We start from the raw sequence: 11,481 nt of genomic DNA on the forward strand, positions 1-11,481 counted from the left end.
AAGCATATAAATCTTAGTTGTTGGAGTAGATGTCATGTACGGCTTATGTTGAAAATTATGATGATGAGTGAACAAAATGGAAGTATGTTTTGATGATATGGTAGGAGTATGAGATTTAGAGTAAGGTAGTGCAACATTAGCATATTGATATGATGCACTTAACTTAGGTGTATGCGTTTTGATTGATGTGTTAACTCTGGTGTGAGTGGCAACAATGAAAGTGATGCAAAATGATGCACTTAACTTAGGTGTATGCGTTTTGATTGATGTGTTAACTCTGGTGTGAGTAGCAACAACAAAAGTGATGCATAATTATGTTCGCTATGTGTCATTATGTGTGTTAAGGAGATTGTAAATACACAAACGTAGTCAGAACGAGAAGGCATCATAGATGTATGTGATACATCACATATGGGTGGTGTGATGGAGTGGATGTGGAGTATATTGAGTGAAGATGGGGTGTTATGTGAGATGAGCGGCAAATATGAACACATAGAAGTGTCGTCAGCAGTGTGACTGCATAATCTTCGAGAACATCGTCTGCAATAGTTGCTTCATAATCTTTGGCCACAGCTTCAAAGGGAGGAAGGGCCATGTCGAGGAGGCTCCATGGTTTGGTCAAATCAATAGTCCCGGCTATGGGAGGAAGTTCATGAGGCTGTCCCGGCATGCGCTATTTGTGCAAATTTGCCATCTTTTGTGGCCTTCGTGTCTTGCGCGGTTTCAAAATTACCGATTTTTTTGGATTTTGAGGCGGTCTTGTCACCTCGACTTGCATCATTGGATCGTATCCGTTCCAATAAATTTCTTCACTCGTAGCCTGAAAGAAAGCATCATTCTTGATGGGCGTCACCCCGCAGGGGTTCGTCCCGCTCTGATACCATGTAAAAATGTTAGAGTTGCTCACACTTATAATTAATCACGATTAGTGTTTCAATTAGAACATGTTTAAGATTGTAAACTTGCTCAAAGACACAGTTACCAATGCTCGCAATCGTCTTGCTTCATTAGTTTGTTAAGATGAAGTGTTCAAGTGTTACATTCTTGGCACGAAGCCTATCATTATATAGAACATGAAGAGTCATAAGAGTTGTAACTCTGCGTGATAAGTTGCGACTCTTCATAAAGGTAATAACCTTTCACATTTTAATTAGAACTTTAGTCTAAGACCTTAGTTAGTCTTATACTAGATTCCTAGAGTAAATGGTTTCGTGAGAAACTACAAGAGGTGATCTTCACCCCATCCCAAAATTAAAGAATTACATTAGGAGCGCGAGCACGAGGCAAAGCTTAAGTGTTGCACAGAACATCCCCTGGATCTGCAGCATTGCCATATGAGTATCGATCGTGCTAAGGAGCACAGAGGCGCAAACAATGACAGCCGACAATACGAATGGCAACCTGCATTGCATGGCTAGCTTCCCATCAACCCCTAAAATGCAGTGCATGCTTTCACTACATCTGTAGCCTAAGCTGCATGCGTATAATGCCAACACTCACGGCACTTTACAAGCAGCAATTGGTGTCGGCCTCCCTGCACCACTGAGTGCATGTAAACTGGAGTAACAAAAAACAAAGGCATTTTGAGCAGCCAGCCACCTCATTTTTGTCTTTTTTTTTCGTGAACTATAGACCACCAGCTTACTCAACCACCACACTCATGCACACATACACACACATTTGCACTGGCATATGCTCGCATAAGGGGCGCATTCAGAGACCAACGGCTGCATTGATTTACACCGGCCATTGCATGGCGCACCTACCACAAGGTCGAGTACTAGCTCCCGTTCAACACGCCACCTTCTTCTGTGGTACACACCTCTCGACCATTCGTTGTAACAGCCACAAACTTTGCATGGCTATCCACCCGAACAAGCCGCCCCAACTGCTGTCCGTTATCACTCTCCTCCTTCTGTCGCTTACCTTGCGATCTTGTTTTTCACTACCAAAAAAAAAAAAACTCCTACAGATGCCGCCCCTGCTCACTGATGAGGTTAGTGATAGAGTGCTCGCTAAGGGGCGTTTCTCACTAAAAGATTGACACTCTAGATCAAATGGACTTGTCACAAGAAGAACAAAACCTACATGCAATCCGCAAATCCCATATGGCAAGCATATGATGAGCGTACATGTAACCAGCTATTGTGTCGGCTGCCAAAGTAATGACCATTGTCCAGCTTTGACAGTGTACTCGAAGAAGGGAACTGGCCGTGCACCTCCAAGATCGTGATGGGGCCACTTCCACTCTCTTGGATCCTAGTAAAGCTGCAAGATCAGCCTGCCCTCCCCAATCCACAACCTCCAAGAGTGTGCTTCCTGAGAGATGATGAGAGGATCCACACACAAAGACACTTACCATGAGAGTTCACAACACACATATGTATACGAAGGATATATACACACGTACTTTGATTTCTTTGGCCTCTCTCTCCCCCTCGTTTGCTGAATCTGACACCCACACAACAGTGGTCAGCCCTCGACTACTTGCAGAAGCGGACATTGATGAAGATCCTCAGTGACGTGTGCCATACTGTCTCCTACAACACGTGCTACCGAACGATGATGATGATTATTTTACTCTAACAATTCGACCTTTTTAGTTTTAGTTCTTTTTAAGTGCTTCACTATACTTCATTTTACTTTTACACCTACACATTGTATTAGATTCATAAGGATTGTTGATTAGTTTGGTCCCATAGCCCTTTGGAAGACGGGTAATATAACATTTCATTTCATTTTGCTCTCTTTCCCCAATACGCCTACCTATAGAGGTAGACATTAACGACGCTCTTTAGAGCTTGCTACTATATTTTATCTGACATACGCCCGTTGCCAAGCTTTCTCACACATTGACGATGATGATACTGATTTTCATCGCAATAGTAGGCTCCAGGTTTTATGCTTTCAATTGTACTTCATTTTGTTTTATTTTGTTTGTACCCAAGCATCAGAATAGATACACGAGGACTGTATCAGTTGTTCTCACACTTAATTTTACTTTTTTTAAAATGGTTAATATCACATTCATTTTCTTTTCTCTCTTTTTTTCCTTGTTACCAAACTGCGGACCCTACCTTTGTATTTGATTGTCCCCAACCTGGCAAGTCGATGACATATTACCCTCCACACACACTCACTCGTCCATTTCAATGATATATGCATACACACTCACACAAACACACACACACACACACACATACTGTAAGTGTTCTATATGATCTTTCATAGCTTGGAGTTAATGTTCGTGGCTATCGGTGTGAGATTTGTGTGTCTATATTTAAGGTGGAGATAAGCGTTGCTATGTCTCTTTGTATTTCAGTGTTTGTTGTATCCATTCAACGATGACCATTGACATTAGTTCCTACGAAATTTTTCACGAGAAATTCTCGTTGAGAGAGCAATGATGGAAATCAAACTTTGATCAAAGTAATCATAGCAATGTTTGGTGATTGAGTTAGGGCTTGCCAAAACAATTTCCCTAACCGAAGAAAATAAGGGCACACCTAAAGCTCTTTTGGAAGATTTTCAGCTTCTCATTTTCTTGCGACAACAATCAATGGTTTAAAAACTTACTCACATATACAGTCCACCTCACCGATATCTGACATCCATCTAACTTGTTTAGCGTTTGACGAATTTGGATACTAGTCACTTCTTCAAACTGCCTCCAGGTACGTAATTTTACGTTGTCATGAAGCTCACTAATCATACCGTAAATTCCCTTCTTTTATTTTTACAATTTACTTATCACATTCAGGTCATATTCCACTAACACTATTCTAAAATATTCTCAGCTGGCATTCTTTGTGTACCGATCCATTGTCTAACCTAATCTCTTACTCATTATTTCATTTTTTAAGTATGCTAACTCTCATGTCTACAACTTTGGATGTGTCTACTACTCCCATTTCCAAAAGAGAACAACACAGTTACAACCCTCTCCAACTTGTACGAGCATTATATTTTTGTGTGACCCCCTAATCCGAATGTTCATTCTTTCAATTAGAGCTCTCTATGCACGCACACACTGCTTCGGCTTTGGTTTCTTAATAATTTAATGGATTTTTCACTACGATCATTTGTCATTAATCTATACAGCTACTCATGTGAGCTAAGGTGCTCTGGGACAGTGAACAACAGCTTGTAAGTACCCTCCTACTCAAACATGCTTCAAATTGGTCTCACACATGTGATAAATGTTATATTTTTTATTTTTTATGCTTAGCCTATTCCATTGGTCATGGACACACAGATTCGCCGATTTAGGCAGTGTGTAGATACTCATCTTGGTACAGATCCACCGATTTAGGCAGCACATTGATAAATTGCAGAGTCCAATTCCATCAATACTGTCGCGACAGAAAAGCCTCATATACCAATTCCAAATCCAAATCGTAACATCTGCCAACACCTATCCATTTCAAATCCAAATCCAAATACAAATATATATAAAATATAATATCCTTTTGCAATAGCCTAGCTTGGTAAAGCCTTTTCTACCTGTCAGTTGCAATAAAAAGAAAAATATCAATTCCATAACAGCTCTTGGAGTAGCTTGAGATGCCACCTGTTGGAACGCCCATGTTGCCCGCCTGTTGACGCCTTGCTTGCAAGGACCTTCACCACGCCTGAGGCAGCATTTCAATATGCACCATAGCTTTGCAAGATGTCTTTACCTAGCTCCAAGAGACTAGAATTGTCCCAAATTTTGCAATTTTTTCCAAAATTTCTAAATTTGTCGTACAATGGATAAATGACTCGCAAAGGGCATGAGAATTTCAAGGATAGATATAATGGATAAGATGGTAGTGACAATGATGATGAATGCAAAGATGAATGCAAAGACAAAAGTAGGAGGAATTAAGATGATAGAAATCCCATCTCTTCAAATTGGCATGAACCACAGAAACTAAAGTTGGTTTAATGCTTACTAAAGTTCTTAATGAGCTTTCTATGTGAAATGTAGTCTCTATGAACATGATTACATGATTTGCCTAATATTGTTGTGACAAGGACTTGAATACAAAATCAAATGGACAAATTAATTTACATGATCATGGTACGGACTTGAATATCAAATTATTAGAGAGATATTTAGGTTCGTTATCTTGTTCTTTAAAATATCATGACTATGTATTACGAAATGGACTACGAGACAGGGCACGACTTTAATTTTGGAGAGACACGATGTTGACTCTCCACCATACTTATGTATGGCACGCATATACTGTGCACTATCTACTTTTTTGATAGTTTAAAATGTTGATTGTATGGAAGTTTAACTGCTATTCTACTTTTGTTTGTAGTTCATCAAAGGCAAGTTTTTTGTAGTGCGTACTTGTTCAAGTGAAACCACTACAATTAAGGTGAGTGCTCTATCTTGATGTTACATTGCACTAGATCTTTACACCAAAAAAAGAGTATTTGATTGCAGCATAACAATTGCAATCTAGTTTTTGCATGAAAAATATGTTTCGTAAAAATTTTGATATATTATTTGCTTTAAAAAATCCTTTTACGAGAAAATAAATCGTCACGACAAGGCCAACCAAGCAAGAAAACACTGGACGGCGGGCTACGGGGGCGGTCTCTGCCGGGCGGTGTGCTGTCAAGGTAAGAATCTCTCTCTCTCTCTCTCTCTCTCTCTCTCTCTCTCTCTCTCACACACACACACACACACACACGTACTCTCAGTTTTCTGGCTCCTTGTCCACAGAGTAGCTGCTATCCGCCTGTGAAGATTAGGAAAGAAGCTATATCCTCTAGGCAAGCCAAGCATGGAGAGGAAAAGAATGATAAAAACTCAAAAGAATGGGATTTTGCAACATATTTTTCTGTTGTGACTGCTTTAAAAGCCTGTGCGCAGAAGACGGATTTGAACCAAGGCAGTAGGATTCACGCTGAGATTTCTGATAGTGCGTTACTTGAGAAGAACCTGTACCTAGGGAATACACTGATCAGTATGTATGCCAAATGTGGTGCCCTCTCGAAAGCTCAAAAAGTTGTTGATGAGCTTTCTGCCCGGGATGCCATGTCTTGGAATGCACTAATTGCAGGATATGCTCAACATGGTCGTGGGAAAGAAGCTCCTGGCTGTTTTCAGCGAATGCGAGGTGAAGGCTTCTCTCCAACTGCTATAACCTATGCTTGCACCTTGAAGGCCTGCGGCATTACACAAGCTGTTGACATAGGTGAAAAAATCCACGATGAGATTGCAACTCAGGGGCTGTTGGAAAAGGATGTAGTGCTTGGCAATGCTTTGGTCGATATGTATGCCAGATGTGCGGTCCTCTCGAAAGCACAAAAAGTCGTTGAGGAGCTTCCTATCCGGGATAATGTCTCATGGAGCTCATTGATTGCAGGATATGCCCAACATGGCTGTGGCAAGGAAGCACTGTGCTGCTTTCACCGGATGCGAAGTGAAAGGGTTTTTCCAGATGCAATCACCTATGCTTGCACTCTTAAGGCATGTGGCATCATGAAAGACATTGACATGGGTCAAAGAATCCACAATGAGATTGCTAGTGAGGGACTTCTAGAGAAACATGTACCGCTTGGTGGTGCTTTGGTCGATATGTATGCCAAATGCGGCATCCTTGCAAGAGCACAAAAAGTTCTTGATGAGCTTCCTATCCGTAATGTTGTCTCTTGGAGTGCACTGATTGTAGGATATGTCCAGCATGGGCATGGCAAGGAAGCTGTGGACTGTTTTCAGCAGATGCGCAAAGAAGGTGTTTCTCCAGATGCAATCACCTATGCTTGCACCTTGAAGGCCTATGGCATCATGCACGATGTTGACATGGGTGAAAGAATACATGATGAGATTGCTAGTCAAGGACTGCTGGAAAAAAATGTAGCGCTTGGAAATGCTTTGGTCGATATGTATGCCAAATGTGGCGTCCTCACGAAAGCACAAAAAGTATTTGATGAGCTTCCTGTCCGGGATGTTGTGACTTCGAGTACACTCCTTGCAGGATACGCCCAACAAGGGCAGGGCCAGGAAGCTCTGGACTGTTTTCAGCGGATGCGAAGTGAGGGTTTCTGTCCAGACGAGGTCTCGTGGAACTCACTTATAGGAGGATATGCGCTGCAAGGGCTGGCCGAGAAAGCTCTGGATTGTTTCCGGTGGATGCAAGAAGAGGGCACCTCCCCAACTGCCGTCACTTTTCTTAGCGTGCTCTATGCATGTAGTCACTCGGGTCTAGTGGATGAGGGCCAAATGCTTTTTGATAGCATGAGGGAAAAATATGGCATTATACCAAATGAAGATCATTATACTTGCATGGTTGATCTTTTTGGGCGTGCAAGGCTTTTTGACAAAGCTATGAGAGTAATTAACATGATGCCATCGTCTGAATATTCTCGAGTTTGGTTGGCTCTTCTAGGTGCTTGCCTGAAATGGGGAAATGTGGAACGTGGAAGATTGGCCTTTGAGCGTGCAATACAAATAGATGGATCTGATGCTGCAGCATATGTCTCAATGAGTAATATCTATGCAGCTGCTGGTATGTAGGAGGAGGCACAAAACATTGAACACATAAGAATCAGGAATGCTGCCCGGAAGCAGCTAGGACCATAGCTGTTGGGTGATGCAAGTGGAAAAGTTTATAAAGTTGTTGTAGGAGAGGTGAGGCATTTGCAAAGCAGACAAATTTTTGCGAAGCTACAAGATCTTGAACTTAAATTGTCCCTTCAAGGTTATTTCCTAATTTGCATTCGGTCTCGCAAAACATTTCCCCTGATTCCAAGGACTTATTTTATCAGCATTCTGAGAAGTTGGCCATTCCACAAGGGACAGTTATACAGGTCACAGAGAATATGCATGGGACGGGTGGGTACTTCGCACAAACACGAGGTCACTTTACTTGAGAGAACCGAACATTGAGAGAGAGAGAGAGAGAGAGAGAGAGAGAGAGAGAGAGACTTGGACACTCTAAGCGAGAAATCAATAGCAACACACGAGCAGAAATTGCAAAATCATTGAACTTGATGAGAAAGAGAGAAGAAGAAGAAGAAGAAGAGAATTTTCAACGTCGTGGGAAACTATCCCAAGAGACCTCAAAGATCTATCCGACGAGAGTTGAACTCAAGACTTGTTATTCAAGAGGGAACTGGCATAACCAATCTACCACACTTGGGTGATAGAAGGAGAATCGACACCGTGTCCAGATGCAATGGTCCCAAAGGCTGGCGGTATTTCTTTATTATTATGCTCGCAGCATAACTCCCTGATGTTCCAACTCTCTTCCAGACTTTGCGTTGAGATACTCTCCAGACAAGTGACTTATAAACTTACATGTGTTGCCCAAAAGCAGAGCCCAAAAGCATCAGGTCCAAAAGCACTTATGCCCAAACACTTTTGCTCTCGAAAGCTAGCATAAAATGCTGCCCAAAACAGCCAGCACAAATTGCAAAGATCTGTGCAGTCCGCCATCTGACACAGCGAGCGCAAAACCTGGAACTTCTGTACAGTTTGCCACATTAGCATATGTACGACCCTGCCAGGTCAGCAATCAGTGCATTTTATGGGCACTTATAAACTTACATGTGTTGCCCAAAAGCAGAGCCCAAAAGCAGAGCCCAAAAGCATCAGGTCCAAAAGCACTTATGCCCAAACACTTTTGCTCTCGAAAGCTAGCATAAAATGCTGCCCAAAACAGCCAGCACAAATTGCAAAGATCTGTGCAGTCCGCCATCTGACACAGCGAGTTCTGTACAGTTTGCCACATTAGCATATGTACGACCCTGCCAGGTCAGCAATCAGTGCATTTTATGGAAATCATGACCAAACGTCAAGCTTTTGCTATTTTGGATCAAGGTCCCTCGGCTAGGCTCCATAAGTTCTTTAAGTTACAGGGTTCAATTTCTCTCTCTGTCCCCTTGACCATTTTTTTCCAGTTGGGTGCACCATGTCGTCACTTTTTGAAAGAATTGTAATTGCCCTCGATGATGCCTGCAAAAACAGCCAAAGGATAGAAACTTTCTTCAATAGACACTGAATGTATGTACTCGAGCACCAGACTCCACCAATCCAACACTTCTACAAAGACATTAGTCATATCAATGATCAGTCACATTTTTGTCAAGGTTTTTAAATACAAATCATATAATTATAACTCATTTAGCAATCACACCCAAAGTGCGCTGAGCTTTTTCACGGATGTCGGGATCTACTAAATCTTGTTACTATCATATTCATATCCTTTCTTTTCACATTTCAGTCGAGCAAGACATGCCCATGACCATCCCCACGAGACTGCCCACATTGGGAGTTGGTTTTGGTAACGAATAACAAATTACAAAGGGGATTTTTTACTGTATAATATGAAAGAAGCTTATACAACTCATACTGCACGGTGGATGAGGAATCAAAATGCTCTGCCTTCAGTTGGCATGCTGTTTAAATCATTATGGATCTCCATGGCCAACCAATGCAAAAGATATCTATAGATGTAGATATCTATAGATGTAAGGATGTATGGTATGCAAAACAAAAGAGACAATATTGATGAGTTACTTTAATTATATCTCAAATTGTATGGCAAGAACTTGAAATAATAGAAAATGACTATATCAAGGAGTGAAAATATACCATAGTTGTTTGCACACTACTAAGGACAACATAGTAGTGTAACTAGACAAAATCTTACTTTGCACCACCTTGGTTCTCGACACAATGGACCGTTACTTCAACACTGCATGAAATGATTTAAATGTGCACAAGAGGCTATGAACTTCTCCACCAATGTAAATGAAAAAATCGATGTACAATAACAAATGCACAAAAAGGAAAATGAAAAGACCTTCGAGTGTGACAACACAAAAAACTCCTCATTGCTAGAAGGGGTACTCAAAATTTGGCAAAAGTTTTCCTTTGAGCAAGTTGTTGCAACCACTTGCTTGACATTGAAACACAGATTACAAAAAGTAGTTATGGTCCCCTTCTCATTGCAAGTCTTCAAACCAAGGAGACTTCCCTTCCAATGGTGGTTCATAATTCCACTATCTCAAAAATGGTGGGAGCCAGTCATGTATATCCCTGCCCCTTTGGTGAGCTCTTATGGCACCCACTTACCATCTTGCTTGCTCGATGTGGGGAAAGGAGGTGGTATGGTGAGAGAAAGAAGAGGGGCTTGCTTGGTGTGACAGGGGGCGGTGAGAGAGAGAGAGAGAGAGAGAGAGGAGATTTCTTGGTGTTGCAATGAAGATGGGAGAAGATGAATGAGCTTACTTGGTGTGAAAATGGGAGGTGAGAGAGGGAGAGAGTGAAGAGCTTGCTTGGTGCTCAGTAATGGAGGAGGGAGAAGGTTAGTAGAGAGAGAATGTTAAAGTAGAGGGTGAGTGTAACATTTAATGGCCTAAAATCTTATTTGTAGCGGAAATTAGCATGAACATAGTGGGCATTTCATTAGAATAGATTCCTAATGAGAATTACAAGAGTGCTTGGGTGGAGAGAGCAACAAAAAGCATAACACCTAGTTAGATAGCATCGACAATACTTTCAAAAGAGAGAGCAATTAAGCTATTGACAACAGTTGAGGACCGGATTTGCATGGAGCCGGTCCCCCCTCCAAAAGGCTTTGTATTATGGTTTCTCCCATCAAGAGAGACATTGTACAATACAATTCTTTGTGTTCCTTCAAGACTAGCTAGTGCAATGAAGATGGAAGCTTCATACACCAAGCAAAACACTTAATCAAACACAACTTGAATTATCCCCGTTCTCAGACCCAAGACCTCACACACCTTCGAAGATGGTGAGAGCTAGCAGGGTATGAGAGTAGATTGAGAGGAAAAAGAAGTATCTTACGAGAAAGAAGTACATCTCCTCACATAATCACTCATATTAGCATAGCTTAGCTTAGTAATTAGCTTGGTAGAGAAGATGAGCATGCATTGAAGCTTGGCTCTTGGTTGGATTTGCATCCACATGCCAAGAGAGTGTTGATGTAGGCTTCTATCTCACAAGCTTGGAGTAGGTGATGAGCTCTCCATTAAAGCTTGGGAGGAGATAGAGTATTTTCCCTTCACACATGGTCAAGTGTGAGAGTGTGAGTGTCCATGCCAAGCAAAAATCAGCCCCCTCTCTCTCTTGGGCGAGCCCTAGCTGCTAAGTTAGTCTGGCTTTTGCCTCATTGGACCTCCCCAGGTCAAGCCAATAGGGATTAAGCAGCATAAGTGATAGCCTTCTGACATGTGTCCCCCTTTCCCCTTTTGTGAGAGCTTTAGATAATTAAATAATTAAACTAAACTCTCATTGGACCCCTTTGCCTCCTGGCCAATAGGAATCAGGCAAGCCATGGGGCTCCTGAATGCTCATTGGACCCCTTGGGAGACTGCCCAATAGTCTTCTAGGACACTTAATTCTTATTGGTTTCTTTTATTAAATGTTTTTAAATTAATTAAACTAGATTTACTCTAGCCTAATTCTCATTGGTCCACTTCAAGGGTCTTCCAATAGGAATTGGGCATACCTTG

General features: G+C 41.7%; 1 protein-coding gene across 1 annotated transcript; it reads left to right on the plus strand.

The window, feature by feature from the left end:
• Positions 1-5,510: 5,510 nt before the first annotated feature.
• Positions 5,511-8,428, plus strand: LOC147462968 (pentatricopeptide repeat-containing protein At2g13600-like). Its single transcript, XM_086527850.1, has 2 exons — positions 5,511-5,616; positions 5,720-8,428. Exon 2 carries the CDS (start codon positions 5,966-5,968, stop codon positions 7,514-7,516), a length of 1,551 nt encoding a protein of 516 aa, XP_086383976.1. The 5' UTR covers positions 5,511-5,616; positions 5,720-5,965; the 3' UTR covers positions 7,517-8,428.
• The last annotated feature ends 3,053 nt before the right edge of the window (positions 8,429-11,481 follow it).

This window comes from Adiantum capillus-veneris, chromosome 2 (assembly GCF_014529385.1).
Source record: "Adiantum capillus-veneris isolate H3 chromosome 2, ASM1452938v2, whole genome shotgun sequence".
NCBI lineage: Eukaryota > Viridiplantae > Streptophyta > Polypodiopsida > Polypodiales > Pteridaceae > Adiantum > Adiantum capillus-veneris.